The 20325-nt window shown below is 43.7% G+C and overlaps 1 protein-coding gene across 1 annotated transcript in view; it reads left to right on the top strand.

Annotated features, from left to right (window-relative positions):
* LOC129784819 (glutamate receptor ionotropic, NMDA 2B-like) overlaps nt 1–3496 on the top strand; it is an 86929-nt gene extending 83433 nt beyond the window's left edge. Inside the window, exon 3 of the mRNA XM_055809188.1 lies at nt 2894–3496. Within this exon, the coding sequence (XP_055665163.1) occupies nt 2894–3496 (603 nt within the window). The remainder of the gene's footprint in view (nt 1–2893) is intronic.
* The last annotated feature ends 16829 nt before the right edge of the window (nt 3497–20325 follow it).

Here is a 20325-nt window from a genome sequence, read left to right as displayed (position 1 = left end):
GTTATGAGGGGGACATATTCTTTTGTGCTATTGTCTGTCCTTCCTCCATCACTTCTCTCTTTCCTGAGTGCTGAGTCGGTTAGAGAATGAAGAACATTTGGCTAGCCCAGGTATTGGGGTGATCAAGTGCCAAGAGACAGCCTGGCAAGCCAAGAGCTGGACTGGCTTTTGCACCTGCTTAATGCTCTCATTTTGAATGGAAGTTGCCTCTTCGTGCTGCTTCTGTAATAAAAATGCAAGCAGTTGCTCAAGAGCAATTATTACGTGCACAGCCAAGTGGTCTGTGCTGTTTGATTTAAGGATCAGTGCTTACATTTCTCAGAGGAGAGGAATTGTTTAGCTGGGTTATGATAAAGCTATTTGGTGTATTGATTTTTGATGTTCTGATACACTCTGGTTAGTGAGGAGCTCTGAATTTTCTCCCTGAGTCTTTGGGGCTGAATTCCCTTCAACAGTTGAGCTGCGCACTTGTGTGGAATGAACTGTCAGTGGGCACTTTAGCTGGAGCATCTGACCCTGTTTAAAATCACTGGGAGGGCAGTACCTCCTGTACCTTGCTATCAGGCCTGCTAACTTCTCTGTGTGTGTGTATGCAGTCTTGAAATACTAATGGGTTTACCATCTCACATCCCCTATTTCTCACTGAGGAAAGGACCCAGTATTTTTTTAGACAAGTCTTCAAGATGCTGTGTGTCAAATGTTTCTGTAATAGCCAAGTCTTCAGATCTTAGACTCTGCTAGAAACTGTGGAAATTTGCAGTCAGTTCAGATCTTCTTATGTGAAAGTATAGAAAAGCTTTTGTTGAAATTAATATAAAAAGAAATACTAGTCATCAGTGTAGCTGTTTTGCCTTCTCATGTCACACTAAGGCTGAGTCTGCGCTCCAGCATTCAGTTTGCTATAAGGTGGCTTTCAAAGGCACAGTGCAATGAAGGGTATTGGAGATGCTTGTTCAGGCTTTCTTCAAACTCTGGCAAATGCCGTGACAATAGTTTAATCTTTCCTCTGTCTTTAATGATTTTCTCCATAAACTTCAAAGACAAAAAATATCTTTTTATTGGAGGAGTAAGTTCTTTTCCCACAGTTCTGGGAGAAGGGAGTGAAAGTGATATTTTAGTGATAGAAAGTATGAGCTGTTTTCCACAGACTGAGAGGCTCAGTTGCTGCTCCTGTTTTTTTAACTTGCCTCCAATTTGTTGCTGCCTTCTTCTCCTCTTTCTTTTTGTGTACCTTTAGTTTTCCAGTGAGCAAAGAGCAGCCCTAAGAGTACTTTCACAAGTGGGTGGTGAGCTGTGTGGAGGAAGTGAAGAGTTTAATCACCAAACCTCACAGGAGAGGCATGGGGATCTGGGAGGAGGGACTCTTTTGTATAGGATGTGACCCATAGGGACTTCAGAAAAGACAAACAAACAGCTTAAGGCTGGATGCAGTATCAGAGCTTTTTTTTTTTCTGGAGTTGCTGAGCTATGGCATATTTTGCCAATAGAGAAAACGGCTACAAGTAATCAAAACCATGACTAAGGAAGGGATGGATGGATAGATGATTAACTAGCATCCTTGCTGAAAAACAGCTTTACCTGCCAGGCTGTAGGAGAGTGAATTTGGTAGAAAGCTGTTCTAAATGTGAGTATCCTGAGGTAGTGTCTTAAGGTATTTGCACAATAAATTTCCCCAGGTCCAAAACTCCTGGCTACCTCCTTTTGTATCTCTGGTTCAGTTCTTCTGGCTTGTTGAAACAAGGTGGAACTGCCATCTTATTCCTAAAAGTGGACTGGATTTGGAAAACTTTCTTATTGTAATAGGAATCTCTGCAGAGAGATATAATTTAATTCTGCTTTTTGTTTGTTTGCGGTCTAATCCTGCTCTACAAGTCAGTGGGAGTTTGCAGTTGATTTTAAAATATATAAGATCATAAGAGAGCATATTGGCAAATGCTTTTTCCACTCCTTTGCATCCTGAATTGGGCAAAAGCAGGGATTTGGATTTTACTGGTTCTGTCACAAATTGAAAGCCTGGTATCTTATGAAATCCCAGGATGAAAAAGGCTTGCACTACACCATTGGAGAACTGAGATCCATACAAAACTCCCTTGGAGTCTTGGAGGTTATAAAACAGTGCAAGTTCTGATTCTTGTGAAGATGAATTTGGTATGGTAGAAGGATATGGAAGCAACACCAAGAGACATATTGAGCTGACATTTCTCTAAAGCATGGTATAAACAAAACCCATAATAGTTTAGAATTTTAGTTTTTCCATTTTAGTATGTCATAAGACATATTATTTTAGTATGTCTGAGACTGAGGCTTCACAGTTGTAGCACTCTGCTACTGCTTGATTTGAAAGGAACTTGCAGTGGAGGTTCTCATAGTTATTTGTGTCTAATGGTTTTGCCTGCTCTAGTACTTCAGTGTGGATACTCAAACTAGAGTGACTGTCCCAAACTAAGTCAATATCAAAGCTGTTGTGTATCCTGTTTATACTACATATAAGGTTATGATAATCCCAGGATTAAAGCTCTTAATTTCTGCAGCCATGGAATATTTTGTACCTATTCTTTTTCTGTGTCCCCACTTGTGTACCACTTGTTCCCCTGTCTGTTAGAATCATGCCTGACACTTGAAAATTTTAAGTAATTTCAGCAACCTGCCTTTAAAATTTAAGTAAGGACAGCTGGTCATAAGAAGGCTTTTACTTTCTTCTCACATGCTTCACTTAAATTTTAAATTTTTAAAAGTTAAAAATCCTTAACCTTTGGCCAAGACATGGAGTAAGGTTCTGACTGTGTGCCTCCCGCTCCATGCTCAATGGGTTGACTAGAAATGCTGTTTATTTCCTTTGACCTATTCTTGTTTTCTTTTTCTCTCTCTTCTTCTCTTTGACTTTTTATTCTAGGATGAGTCATCCATGTTTTTCCAGTTTGGCCCATCAATAGAACAGCAAGCCTCTGTCATGCTCAACATCATGGAAGAATATGACTGGTACATCTTCTCCATTGTCACTACTTACTTCCCTGGTTACCAGGACTTTGTGAACAAGATCCGCAGTACCATTGAGCACAGCTTTGTGGGTTGGGAACTGGAGGAGGTCCTCCTGTTGGACATGTCCCTGGACGATGGGGACTCAAAGATCCAGAACCAGCTCAAGAAGCTCCAAAGCCCTGTTATCCTCCTCTACTGCACAAAGGAAGAGGCCACCTACATTTTTGAGGTGGCCAACTCTGTGGGTCTGACAGGCTATGGTTACACGTGGATCGTGCCCAGCCTGGTGGCAGGGGATACAGACACAGTGCCATCCGAGTTCCCCACTGGGCTCATCTCTGTCTCATATGATGAATGGGACTATGGTCTTCCTGCCAGAGTGAGGGATGGAATAGCCATAATCACCACGGCTGCTTCTGATATGCTGTCTGAACACAGCTTCATCCCTGAGCCCAAGAGCAGCTGTTACAACACCCAGGAGAAAAGGATTTACCAGTCCAACATGCTCAACAGGTAAGGGAAGGGAGTGGACCAGCCTTACAAAAGAGGGGGTCAGAGAGGACCTCTGAGACCAGAATAATTCTGCTAGGGCACGTGGTGCTTTGGGGCAGTGGGCAGTGCTGTCCAGAACCTGGACAAGGGGAGGTGTGCTGATGGTGAGACCTGTGTTGTGCGTCATGAATGTTAGTACTGCCACTGCTTTAGAAAGCCTCCACACAACACAGGGGACAAGCCAGCATAAGAAAAAGGAATAATGAAGGCACAGGGCAAAAATCTGAGTGTGCCTCTCAATGCACAAATTTTTGCTTTTATAACAGCACCGAACTTCACTTGGAGTGTCTTCGCACGAATAGGTCTGTAACTCCCAGGTGGGTTCTTGCTGCAGGCAGTGGTGGTGTTTGTATCGAAATCTAGAAGGCACCAGGTTCTGTTTCAGGCATCAGCAGTATGCAAACAGGTGCCCTTTATAGGTGATGGATGTATAACCTGCCTGGAATAGTTTCATGGCACCTGTTATCTGAGGACTAAGTGTCCTGCTGTCCATGAGCCCTGAAATAAAGGAGAGAAGAAAGTGCAGAGAGACGTGGACAATGAGAGCTGCAAAAAAAAAAAAAAGTTAAGAGTCAACAACGCTGCTTAGCTCCTGCTTTATGCTCAAATCCTTTAAAGCATTTGGGTGTCTTAAGGATAGAATTTACCTCAAACAGAAAGACTTGTGCTATCACCCTGCTCATTGGCACCTTATTAGCCATTGTCTGCTGGGTCTTTTGGGTCCTATTCTGTCTTGTGCACATTATGCAGAGAGCCTAGGCACCTCCATCAGAACAGCAAGTATTTCTAGATGGAAAAAGGCATTTAAAAATATGGAAAACCCTATCTGAATACCTGAATAAGTATCTTCTTTTGATCCAGATTTAGATTTTCTTAAGAAACTGTGCTAAGATGCCTGTTTAAGGTCATAGAGGAAGCCTGTGGTGGAACAACCTCTAGAACAGCACTCATTACTAGATCTTGCTTTTTGTCCCAGCTGGAGTTTTAGTGTGTCGCTAAGCAACCCAGATAATTATACATGGGATCTGCAATTAGCCAGATGCCCCCTGACCTGCTCAGCTGTCATTCTCCAGTGTTTCACATATGAAGTCCTTGGGCAGGTTGGTACCTTTGTGGTAGGACAAGGGGAATCCAGGCAGTGGCTATCAGGAGGGGTGGCCACACAGAGCTCTACATCTTTGTTCATTTGTCACAATGAATCATGGAACAGTGTAAATGTGATGGATTGGTTTGCATGCTGTGACCCCTCACTGTCAACTGTACTAGGCAGATAGAGGGACTGGTGGACAAGAAAGCAGATTTTGTTTTGCCTGAAAGTTGGGGACTGAAAGAAATGTCTATTCTTTGGCCCATTGTATTATCCATAATGTTATCTACTATTTGTTGTTTGTCTCTGTGTTCCATTGGAATATTACCAGGTCTTACTGCCTTTGCTTCTTCCCTATACTGGCTTTTTGCTGTTTGCAAGGCTTGGAGACCAGCAAAGGTGCCCAAAGCTTTTGTCAGTTTCCCTCCCAGCTAGGATTAGGGGTAAGAGGTATTTTGTGCTGCTTTTTTGAGTGATCCCTGAAATGAGATAGCAGGGAAATATATTTAATATGTACAAAGTCATCAGAAGTAACATCAAGGCAGGCTATTGTTCTACCTTTCCAAATGAATAGGGATTTTGGGGGGGAACTGTATTGTGTCTTTTCAGCAGTTTTCTAGAAAACAAAACATTGTCCTCTGCTCTGCAGAGACCTTCTGCTAATTAGTTCTGTTGACATTATATTAGCCGGTGCATAACATCATACCCTTATAGCTACACTGCTTTGAATACCCAACATAATCTCTCTGCATAGCACTTCTTTGCATTGCATAGAATTCACCAGCTCAGAGACTCTTGAGTCTTGACTATCTTCATATGACAGTACTGTTGTGCAGTATAGATATGCCCTGGAGCCTGGGCACCCCACATGAAATCAGTTCCTGTCATTTTTGAAGATACTAGCTTTCTTCTTGCCTTCATGGTCCAAATTATGCTGTTCTTTCTCCCTTGTCTGCTTTGGGCACCACACTCACAGGAGTGACTGCAGATACATGTAGATATACCCAGCTTAGTTTGGGTACTGGTATCACTCTCGCTGAGAAGCTGAGTCAATTAGTCCATGCCAAGCTCTGTTCTGCCACTGCCTAAATTGCTGCAGGCACCTGAGCTAGCTCAGAAATAATTACACCGTGTTTGCTTCTGTGATCACAGTGCAAATATTTGCTTTGCCTCACACGGTGCTGGCCTGTGCTCTGCCAGTCTGAGGGTTCTGCCCCCTGCAAATGTTTCCATCCTCTCTGTGCTTCCAAGTGAGGTGGTTAAAGAGTTTGACTTCAGTGAGTTGGGTGCTTAGTTTTCTGTTCAAGTGAAATTAATTTCAGGCATCTTTCGATGTCTAAATGCTAGTAGTGTCCAAAATAAGCCATTGCTTTAACAAATCCAGAGGTTCAATAGAAATGTGATAGCTTCAAGCTCAGCCTCATGGCCTGGGCATGGACCTCTGGGCAGGAGGAAAGGTAGAGGAGAGGGACAAGATGTGGAAAGAAGCAGATGTGGAGATACGAGTTCACTTCACTGAACAAAAGCCCACAGAGATTAATGGCTGTAATCTGTGTTTGTACCTTCAAGTCCCATTAAATTTGTTAGAATTTATTCTGTGCTAAGCTTTAAACCTCTCCTGATATATTTTGTCTGTCTGAGGTCTTTACATCTCTCCTGAAGTGCTTTGTCTGTCTGGGGTATTACAGATTCTACAGACCTGGCTGCTTCATACCTTCCGTAACCCCTTCCACCTAAGATCCTGTAGCACTTGTGCAGTGTGCACCAGGCAGCAACAATATCTGCATGTCTGAGATGTGGTCTGGCTCACTTTGGACTGGACTGAAGGTTCTGGAAAACTTAATTTTAGTCTTGCCCTGGACCCAGCAATACTATATTCAGCCACCTGCAACTTACAGTTCCCACTGTGCGTGCCTACACAGAATAGAGAAATGTATGTACGTGGGCTTGATGTCTGGGGAGATTGCAATGTGTATGTGACCTCAGATAAATACATCACCATGTAGCTGGTGTTTCAGAAACTCTTGAAGCTAATCCAAAGTGGTCCAATTTGCTTCAAACCCATAGCTGGGAGGCAGTGTGATAAAGGAATTTTCCCATTTTATTCTTTGGAGAGTGACACATCAAACTAAAAAAATGTGATAATTTAGTTCAGCTGGGGCACATTATACACTAAGACTGTGAATTAGTCATTTCCCGAGATCTGCCTTTGAACTCTGATCATTTCTTACTTCCCCCCCCCGCACCCCCCCCCCCCGCCCTTTCTGAAAGTGCAGTAGTTCTGAATGCAGCTAAAATAAAATGGTCTTGCTCAGCGTGGTCTTGGTGGTTGATCTGGGCGTATAACAGAGTAAGGAGGAAATGAACTGAATTTAGCTCAGATTTAGAAAGAAAGCTCAGTTTCTCCATGTCTTTCCCCCTTCTTATATTGACAGTTGTTCGTTTTTGCAAGAGCTTGTCCAAACAAAGTTTTGTTTGAAGTATGCTGCAAGCATAAAGAGAAACAAGATGGACTGTTATCTAAATGCCATTTCTTGCCAATGTAGGTGTTTGTTCTGCATCTTCTTTTATTAATAATGGTCTCATAGCAACAGTTTCTTGTCTGTCTTGAAACCGGTTCTCCTTTGTATTAGACTGGAACTGCAGAAGTTCACTACCATTGAACATTGCAGATTCTGTCCAAAAAATGAGCCCACTGGTGAGCTAACTCCACTAACTAGTAGAAAAATGATACCTTAAGAAAAAAATTGTTAGTTTTCCTTTTGAATGATTCTTGAGGAAGTTTTTCTGTAGTGAGGGATTTATCTCAATTTATGCTGATAATAGGCTTAGATCCAAATATCCAAATGCTGTTTTCCAGTTCTATTACACTCTTTCATTCTTTGTTTGGTTTGTAATAAGCACCTGCTAATTTATTCGTTCTTTGTCACAGAAAGAAATCTGGTTTGAGTATTTCAGTCTACCAAGTTTATAGTTATCTCTATGGCTGGTCTTCTGCTGGACACCCAGGAAACCACTGTGTGCTCTGCTCTCTTGTACTGGATGAGATTACAAAGGTTGGGAAGGAGTTTCTAACAGGGTTTTCCTCTGGAGAGATGCTCAAATGTGGAGTTCTCTCTTGGCCCTTCCAAGGAGAGTTGCTAACCTTCTAGGCATTCTGCAAAGCTCATTTATTCTCCCTTCACCATGACTGCTAAGGAGTGAGTGGGCAGAGGTGGATGTGTTTATAGACAGCCTCCTGCTTATTTCATTATTTTAATTGATGGAACAGATTTCCTTGAATTTGGGATTGGTGCTTCTCATTACATTTTAGAAATGGGAAGAAATAACTAAATGACAGGAGCATTCTTGGGAGTGGAATTCAGGTATGAGTCATGAGAAAAGGATATGATTTCTGGCACATATTTGAGGAATAGAAGCTCAGCTGTTCTGCATAGATATTCACAGTCGTTGGGCTACATAAGTTGTGTTTTTATTATAGCCTTCAATGGGACCTGGGTTCTTCCTACTGGTTGTCATGGCTGCTTGTGAATGCTGGGCCATAACTACTAGTTTGTTGTTGTAGGGTTACTAATGAGTTCTCCACTGATTGTCTTTAATAGTCTCTCATTTAACACCAGGCTGCACACACCAGATTTCATTTTAATAAAAAGTGCAGTGAAGCATTTGCTTTGGAGTGAAAATACAAATGTGGAATTATACTGCCTTTACAAATAAATACTTTAAGAGGGGAACAAAGGTAGGCTTGATTCTGTGCCTCAGATTCCTCAAATATGAAAACAGCTGGCAAGCTAGCTTGGTGCATTGTTTGGACATGATACTTCCACTTAGGGGGAAATACTAACTTTCATCTGGAGCTCTCCTTGCCAACCAGTTGAGAAATGCAAAAGAGCCCTTGATGAATGGTTGGAGACTATTCTCCCTGGAACACCCAGGGCAAGCTCTGTTCTCACATGGCTACATTCCCCTAGTGAGAACTAGGAATTACTGGGGCTTAGATGGCTGAACAGTGAGTCAGTGAGCATAGAAAGTACTTGCAATAGGATTGTACAAATATATCAGTCCCCTTGAGGTTCAAGACCATAGGTGCTATGTGTATCCCTGGGAAGGTGCAGTACCCCTTCAGGGTGTTGTGCCCATAGCATCCTGAACCTTCGTTCCCCAGGTCAGTGCCAAGGACAGTGCCCAGGCAGCACCTTTGCTTGTTTCCTGGGCCTCTCCCAACCCACCCTCCTTCCCTCTCATCTCCAGTCATGGCAGCTATCGTCTGCCATGTTGGACACAGGCATGTGTCATTTCCAGGTACTGCCATGGAATCACTCGGTGTTGTCTCCTAGCCAAGTGAGCCACACACCTTCACACAGGGCAGCGAGGGATTTGAGAGCAGGAACAGAGAAAGGACCATTTCTGTTGCCCTTTCTCCATTCATACAACGGTTGAGTTAATCTTGTGCTAAGAGACAGGAGCATTGGTCAGCACTGAGGTCTCACTGGCTTCAGTGGGGCTACATCTATCTGCTTGGCAGCTGGCTGGAAAGCCCTACGCCAACACTTAAATCCAGCGCTGCTCCAGCCGAGGAAGGTGCAGTGCTGGGACTTGCTTCTTAACTCCAGGGAGGAGGGGGGAGAAGGTGTAAGTGGCATGTTCCCACGGATGCAGAGATTGCCCTTTTCAGATACTTGGAGGGTAAGGGAGCATATGTAAGTTTTGACCTTTTGGAGCTTTAAGCTGGTGTCTTGTTAGCGGCTCGTTATGTTCCCACTGATCGGTGTGTCCAGCCACTGTCAGGCTGGTGCTAGCTGGCAGCACGTGGCATGAGCGCTGCTGATGGATTAGAGATGCCTGCTGCTGAAATCTGCTTGTTCCTGTCACCACTCCAGCAGCAGCTGGAGGCCAGGGCTGGCCCACACCTCCTGCCTTTGTCGAGGTCCCTCTGCCTTCCTGCACCCCTTGCTGTACATCACCTAACTCTGCTGCTTGCATACAGCCATTGCTTTCTTTTTTTTTACCTGTGTGCCTTGCATCTCTTGTTGCATTTCATTTGCCCTGCACACATTGTTCACTGTCTGGTGGTTCACTGCTGGTGAAAGGTGCTGGGTTCCTTACCCTGGACTACTGATTAGTCACACCAATGGCTCAGGAGGGGGATGGGGAGGGGGGGTGGGGTGGGGGGCAGCATTTATCCATGTGCCACCACATCTCAGGGCCAGTGTTGGCTTCCTCTCACTTCTTTTTTCTCTGTCCTGGAAGGGGACGCTGAAAGCGGCTTTGTAACATGCTCTGGACCCAAACCTCCCCCATACAGGTGGGCTGCTAAGGGTGCCTAATGCAAAAGGGCGTTGTCTGTGCCTGGCTGTCCTCCTTACTTTGCCCAGCCCTTAAGCAGTGCTGCTTGGGCAGCGGGAGGCACCGCTGTCTTGCAGGTGAAGGTCTAACAGCAAACCAGCTCAGCAGGCTGGTAGGATACTGCAGACCCCTGGCTTCTCAAAGGGAGCATATATAGGGGGACAGCAAAAGTCTTGGTTCCTCAGCAGGTGCCATGGGATGCCTTGGTGCTGCAGAGCAGGGCTTTGTCAGAGGGGGAGAGGAGGCACTGCTCTGTGTGGACAGCTGCATTTTTCATCCTCTTTGCAATTAAAATAGGATGGGAGGGTTCAAGTGAAGGATGGATTTTTGGCAAGGGTTATCTTCTGATTAGAGGACAGACCCTTTCATAAAGGCCTCCAAAATATACCAGCTGGGAATGAATTTTGGTATGCACCATCAGTTTCCAGATGGGAAAATGTCCATGTTCTGCTTCCAGCCCTCTGAGACACCTCCTGCTCCACCGCCAAGTCCAATTAGTGCTAATACTGTGGCAACTTCAATTGCTGGTGACAATATGCTTTAACTTGTGCATTCAGGCTCACTCCACTCTTCATGAAAAGCGAATCAAAATCCTCCTTCTGTGGTGGAGCTGAAGGAAGCAGTATGAAATTGCAAACCCAGCTCTGGCTACAGTTTAGCATTGGCTACAGCGGCATCTTTCCCTGATCACAAAATACAGTTGGGGTCCTGTGGGTTTTAAGGTGCCCTGTGGAATTTCAAAACTTGCTTTAACAGATCAGCAGAGGGAAGGTGAGAAATAGCTTCTTTCCTTCAGGGACTGGCTTGATGGGGCTGTAGATACTTTGTGACTTGCACACCTGCTAATCAATGGTTAGCCATATAAGATTTGATCACTAGAGCCTGTAAGGATCACGTGCTTTATTTATTTTTTTTTCCCTGATAGAAACGTGGTGTGGTTTGGTTTGGTTTTTTTTTCCCCCTCCCCTCAGACTTAATGTTCTTACTATCTTTCAAGTTTTTAAAAATAGGAATGCTGCGTTGCTATGGCTCCCTGTGCTACTCTGGAGCAGCTTTCTCTTCTCTTTGATGCAATTCAGGTTCACGATGCGGTTTGACAAGACACCAGCCCAGCTCGCCGCCTAGTGGCTCCCTCCCGGGGGGGCGGGGGGACCGCGGCAGCCTTCACCGTTGACAGAAATTCATGAATAAAAAGAAAAAAAAAAAAAAGCCCAAACGATCAGATGGCCTTTCTTGGCAAAGAGTCGAGGCATTAACCCTGGTGCATCCAGCATGAGACTTTTTTGTTACGTTCTGCAGTCTTAATGCCGTTTCTGTAGTTTAACTTTTGATAGGATGTTCTTTTCCATTTTCTGTTCTACACCCACGTGTGATGAATCTGAGCCCTGCCAAACGCTGGTCTGTTTCCCTCCAGAGGCACCTGCCATTCAGTGGTCTTTTCCATATATGCTTCATCTAAGAGGCTGTGGTGCACATTTCAGGCTAAGCTCATGGTTAAGTGCTTTGCTTAGAGCACTCCTGATTAGATGCTGCTAATGAAATTCCCTCAAAGTCATTGCTTTAAGAGTGTACTCAAGTCTTGCATTCAAATTTTGGGAAAATGTGGATCTGCATATCTGTGGGGCAGCTGAATACTTACCTCAAAGGGACCAAACCGTACTGCGGCTTTGAACACCTGTTACCTGTGCAGAATCCAGACCTCCCTCTGCAGCTCACAGACCTCTCCACTGGCCTATTTTTAAATAACTATGATTTTTAAAGTACATTTTGTTTCATGTTGCAAACTTTATTTTCATTCTCAGAGCAAAGGTGAACATTTTGGAAAAACCTGAGCAAAAAATCCTGTTCATCCAATTTTGAGTTATGAGAGTGTGAAATGAATGCATTTGTTCTGCTTTCAAATAATTATCCAGCAGGGGGGTTTCTGTTGGTGTGGTCAAACAACTCAAAGCTAGCTTCACTTCAAACTTCAAAAATTGGTTTACAGTGTTAGACAAGGGATGCTTACTTTGTTAAGGTTAGAGAATTTTTGAACTGAATACGAACATTTGAAGGTGGTATCTGTTACTTTAGTGTCTTTTTAAATTTTTATTGTATATTCACTGGGCACTATATTTCTTGAAGTATTTGAATGATAGATAATTTAGAAATGTGGTGTTTAAAATGCTTAAATGTGAGTGAAATAATAACAAGGAAAATAGAAATGGCAGAGAGCTGTCATCTTGTCCAGTCCACTACCTGCTCTATCATTCCTGCAGTGTATTCTCTTCTGATTTAGGTAACAAAAATGTCCCTACTCGAGCCTGCAAGCACCTTAATATAAAATGAATATTAAAATGTAACCATCACGCACTCGAAATAATCAATCAGACTCAATGCTGCCAGCTGTCTTCTTACAAAGAAAGCTCCTTTCCACCCCTGTGGAGAGATTTCCGAGCTTGCTGTATCACAGTATAAACAGGTCTCCACACCTGTCTTGATTGAGTAAAGACTGCAAAGTGATTAGAGCTCCCCTCTGCAGTAACCCACCGTGAGAAATACTTGAAAAACAGATTTTGTGAACTTACGGTTGGTCTTTGTGAAGGATCTGGAGAGACAGCAGGTAATCGAATGAAGAATTCACCCACTGCTGGTATGGTCAGGGTGAAAGAGAGCTGCCACACTCGACTGAAAACCTGTGAATTTTTGTGGCCTGACAGTGGTTAAAAACGCACAAATGCTGACTCGACACTGACTTTTTTCTGGTGTTTGAAGCTGTATTAAAACGAGATGGAAATGAGTTTTCAGTGTCTTGCCCAGCGTTCTTCCCTGTATTATTAGTGTCACAAATGAAATCATTTTTCAGCAAGATGGCTACCTCCAGTAGCAGTGTCAGCATCTTACATTTATTTATGACAGGCTGTAGTATCTTTTATCTGTAATTCCAAAGCACTTTACAAAGTAAAAAAGGATGGCTTAATTCACCGGTAAAATTCAGCCATCTCTGGGGTGAAATAGAGCAACTGTTTAACAGCACATAGTACGAAGCAGAGATGAATGCCACACCTCACTGGAGCTGCACAAGGAATTTCAGCTGGCAGAATGAAATTGCTAGAGGTGGATTTTTGCCAAGACATTGGGGCTGTTTAACAAGCACAAGAGATTAGTGGCAGTGCCACACATGCCTCTCATGTGCTTGTGTGAAGCAGGCAGCCAGCAGTTCCAGAAGTAATTTCAGGAGGGAGGTTGGCAGCTTTTCCAGCATGCAGACTTCACCAGCAGATGACACCTGCTTTCTGAGACCTCTTTCATCACAAGACCATGACATGTTTTGGGCAGATGTATCTAGATTTTACACTCATTATGTGCTTATTTCCCCTGGAAACTCAGCCCTGGGCAGGGGAAGACGTCCAACAAGACTGCTGTATACCCGCCACTGGGTATAGACAAGTGAAAACCAGAACTGGATGGGGAACAAAAGGGTCAATTACAATGAAGCTCTGGGAGGTTGCAGCCACACGGGTAATAGGACATCAATAAAAGATGGTCCCCCTAAAAGGATGTTTTTCATAGCTTTCTTCCCCTTTAAAATAATGCATTATTGGCAGATTAAGCCCTATGAGTGACATGAGGTACCTCAAACACAGACTGCTGCAAGAAATGCTTTCCAAGATGCTGACACTGCCCTTCTGCATCTGAGTGGTGATGTGTGGCATGGTGAGATCTTAGAAAAGCTGGAACTTAGGCCATGACAAAATGCTCTTCAGCATCACCAAGGGACTGTGAAGACTTTGAGGTGCAAAGTACAGATGCTTGCAGCCTCTGAATAAATCTGAACATCTAGCAGTTGCTCTTCAGTATGGCTAGTATGTATTTGTATTCATGTCAAATAGCTGTTCTGGGAGGGAGTGTGGGATGTTGGGCTTTTCAGCATTTGACTTGGTGAGATCCAGGAGGTATAGCAGGACCGATCTTTCAGGGTTCTGCATGTTCTGCTCTCCTCATCTCAGTTTCCTTTTCCTTCTCTTTCCTTGCAGGCATGTAGTTGAGATACTGGGAGAGCTCTACTTGCAGATCTATTTTGGTTTTAATGTAGTTGTGACGAGGAGGAGTAGGTCTTGTTTTTTGCCAGTGTGAGACTACTGGTCAGATCAAACAAGTACCTTGGAGATGGTGCCAAGTCACAGTTTCTCTGGTGGCTCTGGAAAGATGCTAGTTCTAGAAGAGGCCCCAGTTTGACTGGCTGGAGTGAGAAGTTTGCTCCATTTACTGATTTGCATTTTTTTCTCCAAGCAATTTTTCATGGAAAGCTCAGGTTTGAATTGATGAAGGCACAAGCTTAGCAATGGTGTGAAATTGATTTGGAATAGTTTATTATAGTTCCATGAAATTGCTTAACAAGAAAGTTTGGCAGAGCAAAGAAGCCAAATGAGAAGAGCATGGCACTCCCAATAGTGGGTGGCGCTGGACATAACATGTAGGCCAGTACAGAGGGGTAGAATTAGCCACAGGGGAGTGGAGACCTGCTCAGGTAAGAAGCATCCACCACTTTCCATTGGGGATCAGGCTGGTTTGTGCTGTTGCTGGTTGCTTCTTTTTTTGCCACCCACTTCTGGATCTTCATGAAGCCTGGAGAAGGGGTCCTGCTCTTGGTGCTCAGCTGTGGCAGCTTTGAAACTTTTGTCACAGCCGTCAGTTGGCAGTGTGAAAACAGGTCCCCAGAGAAGGGCACTGACAGAAAGGCAGCGAAGGAGCATGGGGATGCGGTGCAGAAGGAGGAGCACTTGGGGAAATAAAAAGCATCACTGGGCTTGATTTTACAGCAGTCGCTGTGAAAGGCATGCAGGCTACTGCTGAGCTCGGCACACAGCCAGTTCCCCAAGTGGGAGGGCCTTGGGTGGCACTGACCTTTATTTCTCCATGTGGTTCATAGCTTACCTTTTCGGTTGTCACAGGTCAGAACAGCAGTGCTGAAAGCTGGAAAGCTGCATGGTTGCTGTGACCTTGGTTGTGGCCATTTTGCTGAAGCTGGGCAGCAGGGACTCCTACACCAGTGAATTCCCACAGCCTTCTGTTGTCGTCTAAGAAGTCAAGGGAAAGCAGCCATATAAATTTGTCACATTTGTGACAGAGGCTCATGCTGGAAGTTTTTTTATGACTCGGAAAAGAAAGCTGTGTGGTAGCACCTAGAGGTCTCATTTGGAGATGGCTGAGTGAGAAACAGTCCTCAGTCCACTTCCCTCACCATTATAGAAGAAAGGAGATGTGGGGTTCTTCAAGGAGACAAATGCTGTTGTGCCTGTGGCTATTTACTTAATTGTTACACCTCCAGCAGGGTGCTGCAGAAGACCATGAGCCCTCAGCATTCAAGGTGTTGCGGGTGCTGTCGGTACAGCAGTGCTCTGGTGAGGTGCCAGGGGGCCAGTTTGGTACCAGCAGGGTGCTGTTGAACAAGTTCTTTTCTGGTAGCACATGATGGTGGGACTGTGAAAGATGGTGATAAACTAAGGGAGGTCTGTTGTACAGGAGTAGCCCTCTGATAACAACTTGCACCTTCATAGATGTAGACCTATGGCAAAAAGCTCATTTTCCTAGTCAAGTCCTTATGGCTCTTAGTTTTGCAATGTCTGCTGTGTATTTCACCACTAAAGATGCTGTTTCTTTATGTTTCTTCTTCAGACCAGGAATCTTTGGTCTTGTTAGTAGACATGGGAGTGATGGGCTTATTTTGGCCAGTGGGTGCAAGTGTAAATTTAGGATATATTCTTCTGCAGTCTTCAGAATATGTTCTTCTGCAGTGCATCTAACCAAGGACGTAAATGGTGGGCAGTCAAATAAAGGAACAGAAGATTGAACAAGTACATAGATGTTTGAACTAACAATTTTTTTACTTCCTCCTCAACCCACTGATCCTAATGGGTTTCCCTCTGTTTGCCTGAGACAGTGCTGAGAGGGGTTGGGAGTGGGACTCTTGTGAGCTTGCCAGATCAACAGTAGTCTTTGCTAATTGACATTTTCTCCTGCTTTGACATAATTTTGGGGCAGGCTCGCGGGAGTACTTTGAGGAAGGAGAGAACAGGAGGGTTGCAGGGGAGGCAATAACCCGTAGGCAAAACCCTAAAATTGCACTGACATATCCATACCTCCATGTTCATGGTGATCTGCAAACAGCCAGGCATCTACCCACTGTTCTTGTCATGTCCCCTGTGTCCTTACCTTGCTCTCATCCTCCATCTTTTTCATCCTTCCTGCAATAAGTGATTCTTTTCTATAGAATTATTAAATCTTGGTTTAAAACAGAAGAACCACTCCATTTTCCCCACCCCCTTTCTTTCTTCTCTTTCATCTTTTCCTCCCATGGAAGTGTTTGAAGTAGCACAAGTTCCTGAGAAGGGAGGGTTTTTTTTCTCCCTTTGTGCTTTGGCTCTGTGTCCCTTCTTCGTTATATCTTCCCTTTGTTATTTTGTTCTGCCTGCCTTGTCTCTCTGTTTTCTCCCCATCTCTCAACCCTTCTTCAAGGCTCTTTCTTCATTAATATGTTAATTTCTAGCCCAGGAATGCTTCTTGCACTCACTGTTCACCAGGGAGAGCCAGGGCAGAGGGAGAGAGAGAGGGAATAAGAAAATGGAGGAGGACAGTTAATTTACAACAGGACAGGACAAGGGATGCCAGTGGAGGAGGAATCTTGCACTAACTGGTATCATGATGCCAGGGAGGATTATCCACGCTTTGGACTGGATTGGTCTTTTTCTATTGTTTTGATATTTTCAACTTCTGAAACATATTCCTAATAGAAAAAGAAGTTCAAAATAAAAAAGGCCTAAATGTTGGGGGTTTTAAGTAGTTCCTTTTTAGCAATTTCCAAATTATTTTTCCCTCTGCATAGAATTTTTTTAAACATCAGCCCTTCCTCTCACCCTAATATGGTGCGTTTTGTTTCACCTGATGCAAACACATTGCCTGCATAGTCTTTACATAAGGCTTTGGGCACATCTTGCAGGATGAACAAAACCATACCAGAAGTTCTCTGAAGGGGGTTTTACCCAACAGAAGTTTACAGAGTTTTTGTCTTCTTCAGCAGAGAAGTTCAGCTTCTGTTCAGATAGAGATATGGATAAAGATTATAAGAGCACAGAAGCTATATAACAGTGAAAATGTTAAGGAATCTGGGGCCAGAAGGAGCATAAGAACTGCAATTATAGACAGGTGTGATGAGTCAAGGATTTCTTTTTGCCTCCCACCAGCACAGTGATGAGGTGGAAGGTTGCAAAGGAGCGATGGAGGCAGGCACCTCTGCAGCATGGACCAGGTCCGGGAAGGCTGCAGAAAGGCAGCACTATTGCAATTCTGCCCTGAAATTAGGAAACCTCTAACTATTGTATTTGCTGCTGTATATCTAACATAGCAAGACCTCTGTCTGTGCTTGGAGTTCTATAATCATCATTGCCCAAGCAAATAATTAACAATGCAGCAATGAAAGTCAATGTAGGGGAGTTGGCTGGGTGGGTGGCTGGAGGTGAGAAAGCAGGTCTGAGGAAGGGCACATGGTAAAGGAGGAAGACAGGAAAAGACAGGCTCTAATACAGTGCTGCTAAACCGGTATGAGCTGGAAGCAAAATAACTGGGGAGGAAAACTCAGGGGGACTGCTGCAATGTTCTGTGAAGTCCAAGGCCCCTGAGCCAAGAGCCTTTCATATATTACATACACACAACTGTGTCAGACGAATATTATTTAGGTTGCAAAGGCAAGCACTTCAAACAGAAGAAGTTGCCAGAATTAAGTCTGCAATTTTAATACGGCACTCTTGTGTCTCTGCATTATAGAGCAGTGGTTTCAAGACTGCATGCTATCTTTCAGGACAGGACCCCTGCCTGCTTCGGTATGCAGGATGGATGACATTTCCTAACTGAGCAGTGATTCAGTATTTTGTTTCTTTGCTTTGTTTAATGTGTATCTTTAAGCTTTGCATTGTGACTGCTTTCACAGGCTGCTGAGAAGTGACGATTCTTTGTCTCAAGGTGCTATCTGTGGCACCCGTTAGGACAGTATCGCAGTGCATCATGAAGTTCATGGATTTTCATCCTACTCCTGTGAGATGAGAGGATACAAGCTGCTTTATGTAAATCCATTGTATAGTGGAGAACTGAGATGCAGCAAGATTAAGGTCAAAAATGTCTATTAATTTTTCATGGCCCATCTGAGACACCTAGAATCTTGTTATTCAAAGCACTGATCATTACAGAATGCTTTCTGTGTTCAAAGCAAATTTCTCTTTGGCTTCAACTCAGAAGTTCCTTAAATTGCCCCCTGCCAAATCTTGACTAGGACTGAGAACCATTTTTCAGTGATTTTTTATTAATGTAGAAATGGAATTGGTGACATGCAAGTTATATGGGCTGTTTGTTTGTACCCTGTTTAATTGTTTGCTTTGCGGAAATCAACTTGAACCCAGGAGAAAAACAAAACAGTCTCCAAACTGTTTTCCTTTTCTAATTTTAATTTGAATTATTTCTTTCAATATATTTTAGATTAAACATTTAATTTCTTATTCAAATTAGTTTATAATTTCAATATGTGTCTTTTATTTGAAAAAATATTTGAAAATGTTCAGATTCAGAAGAGGGCAGGCTGAACTGTGTTTTGTTTCCACAAAGTCAAGACTCTATATACTTACTGATTTGCCAAAATTGGGCTCTCAACACAGTACTTATTTTTGTTTGAAATTGCCACCAGACCAAAAAAAGAGCCAGAGGGTTTGTCCAGCTTTTGTCAAGCATCCAGAAAATAAGGTGCACAGATTTAATGACTGCTTGCAAAAAATCTGCTTTAAAAGAATTTTACTGACCTCTTCTCCCTGGTATCCAGTGGTAGGATGCATAGGAATGGTTCAAAGCTGAGCCAGGGAGGTTTAGACTGGGCATTAAGAAGCATTTCTTCACTGGGAGGGTGGTCAAACACTGGAACATGCTTCCTAGAGAGGTGGTTGATGTCCCAAACCTGTCAGTGTTTAAGAGGCTTTTGATCAGCCCTGAATAGGTCAGGCAGTTGCACAAAATTGTCATTGTAGGTTACTTCCAACTGAAATATGCTATGCTATGCTATGCTATGCTATTCTACTGGCATCACCACAACCCTTGTGCAGAGGTAGGGACAAATCCAGCCTTGCTGTACAGCTTTCAGTTGGCTTAGCCATATGATTGTCTTGTTTATCCCAGCCATTCTTTACCCCCCGATTACTGCCCACTTTCCAAACAGCTGAGTTTGATTCCCAGTTTAATCCATCTGATGCACTGAATGAAACAGGGGTTCTACAAGAAAAATTGTTGTTGATTATATCATTCAGGACTGATTTGTAGTGGTTATGCAAAACAGGCTGCATTCAGGTTGCCTGAACAACTGTAATGCTGATGTTTCCCCATTTTGCAGTGCTTCACTTTGTGTAATGAGTAAGCCCAGACCTTGCCAATGTGCATGTTTTAGTGGTCATGAACTTTTCAGCTTTTCTCTCTACCACTGACCTCTTTTGTCTTGTCCCCTCCAGCTTGCCTTGTCTTTTCTCTCCTTCTGGCTCCTAGTTCCAGTCTGGTTCTTACCTAGCAAAGCTAGGATCTGCCTCACGGATGTCTCATCTAAGCTCTGGACCCTGGATCTAGAAAAATCCAGCTTCCACTTCTGTACTCTGTAGCCCTTGTTTCTATCCATTTCCACTTACCTCATGTTCTGGCTCCTTGCCCCATCTGTCGTCCCCTACCCTCAGCTCCGAGAAGTCCCCGTCTCTTTGCCCAAATGGTCCAGGTGTTGCATGTCCCAGTTTTCCTCCCCCATGTAACGTTTCAGTCCCATACTTCTCCCAGTGTTGCAAGTCAGTGTATCCTGATCACCTTCCTGGCTCTTTCCCACTGCTTTGGAGTTAGTCAGCCTCCTTTTCCAGCAATCCCTGTGTGCAGGGAGCAGGCAGGATCACGGGAGATGCAAACCGAAGAGGTGCAGTCCTCCTCCTCTTGCTTCCCCAGTTCAGAGATAGGCTTTCCTTGAGCTCATGCATAGAGAAAGTTCTGTAAACTACAGAAGGCCCAGTGAGGAGAGGATTTTAGAAAGAGGGTTTTTTTTAAAGGTCTATTAAGTCTCTGTTGAAGAAGTGTAAATTGCAGTTTTTCCAGAGGCTTGTGACCTGTCTAGGTTTTCACAAGTACGACAAAAAATCAGCACAAACATGAAAGGAACCTTTTCTTCCCTTTGAAACCTGAATTTCAAAATTCAAGTCCCTTGAAAGCAGAGAACTTGCTGGAGCTTTTTAAAAAGATAACTATTTTTTTCTTAATGTCGGTGAAATAGTTTCTTTCCTCTAGCCTGGTTTTGGAAATGAATGGACCACTTTTGC

Source organism: Falco peregrinus, chromosome 6, assembly GCF_023634155.1.
Source record: "Falco peregrinus isolate bFalPer1 chromosome 6, bFalPer1.pri, whole genome shotgun sequence".
NCBI classification, from domain to species: Eukaryota; Metazoa; Chordata; class Aves; order Falconiformes; family Falconidae; genus Falco; species Falco peregrinus.
This window is presented reverse-complemented; position numbering and strand designations above follow the sequence as displayed.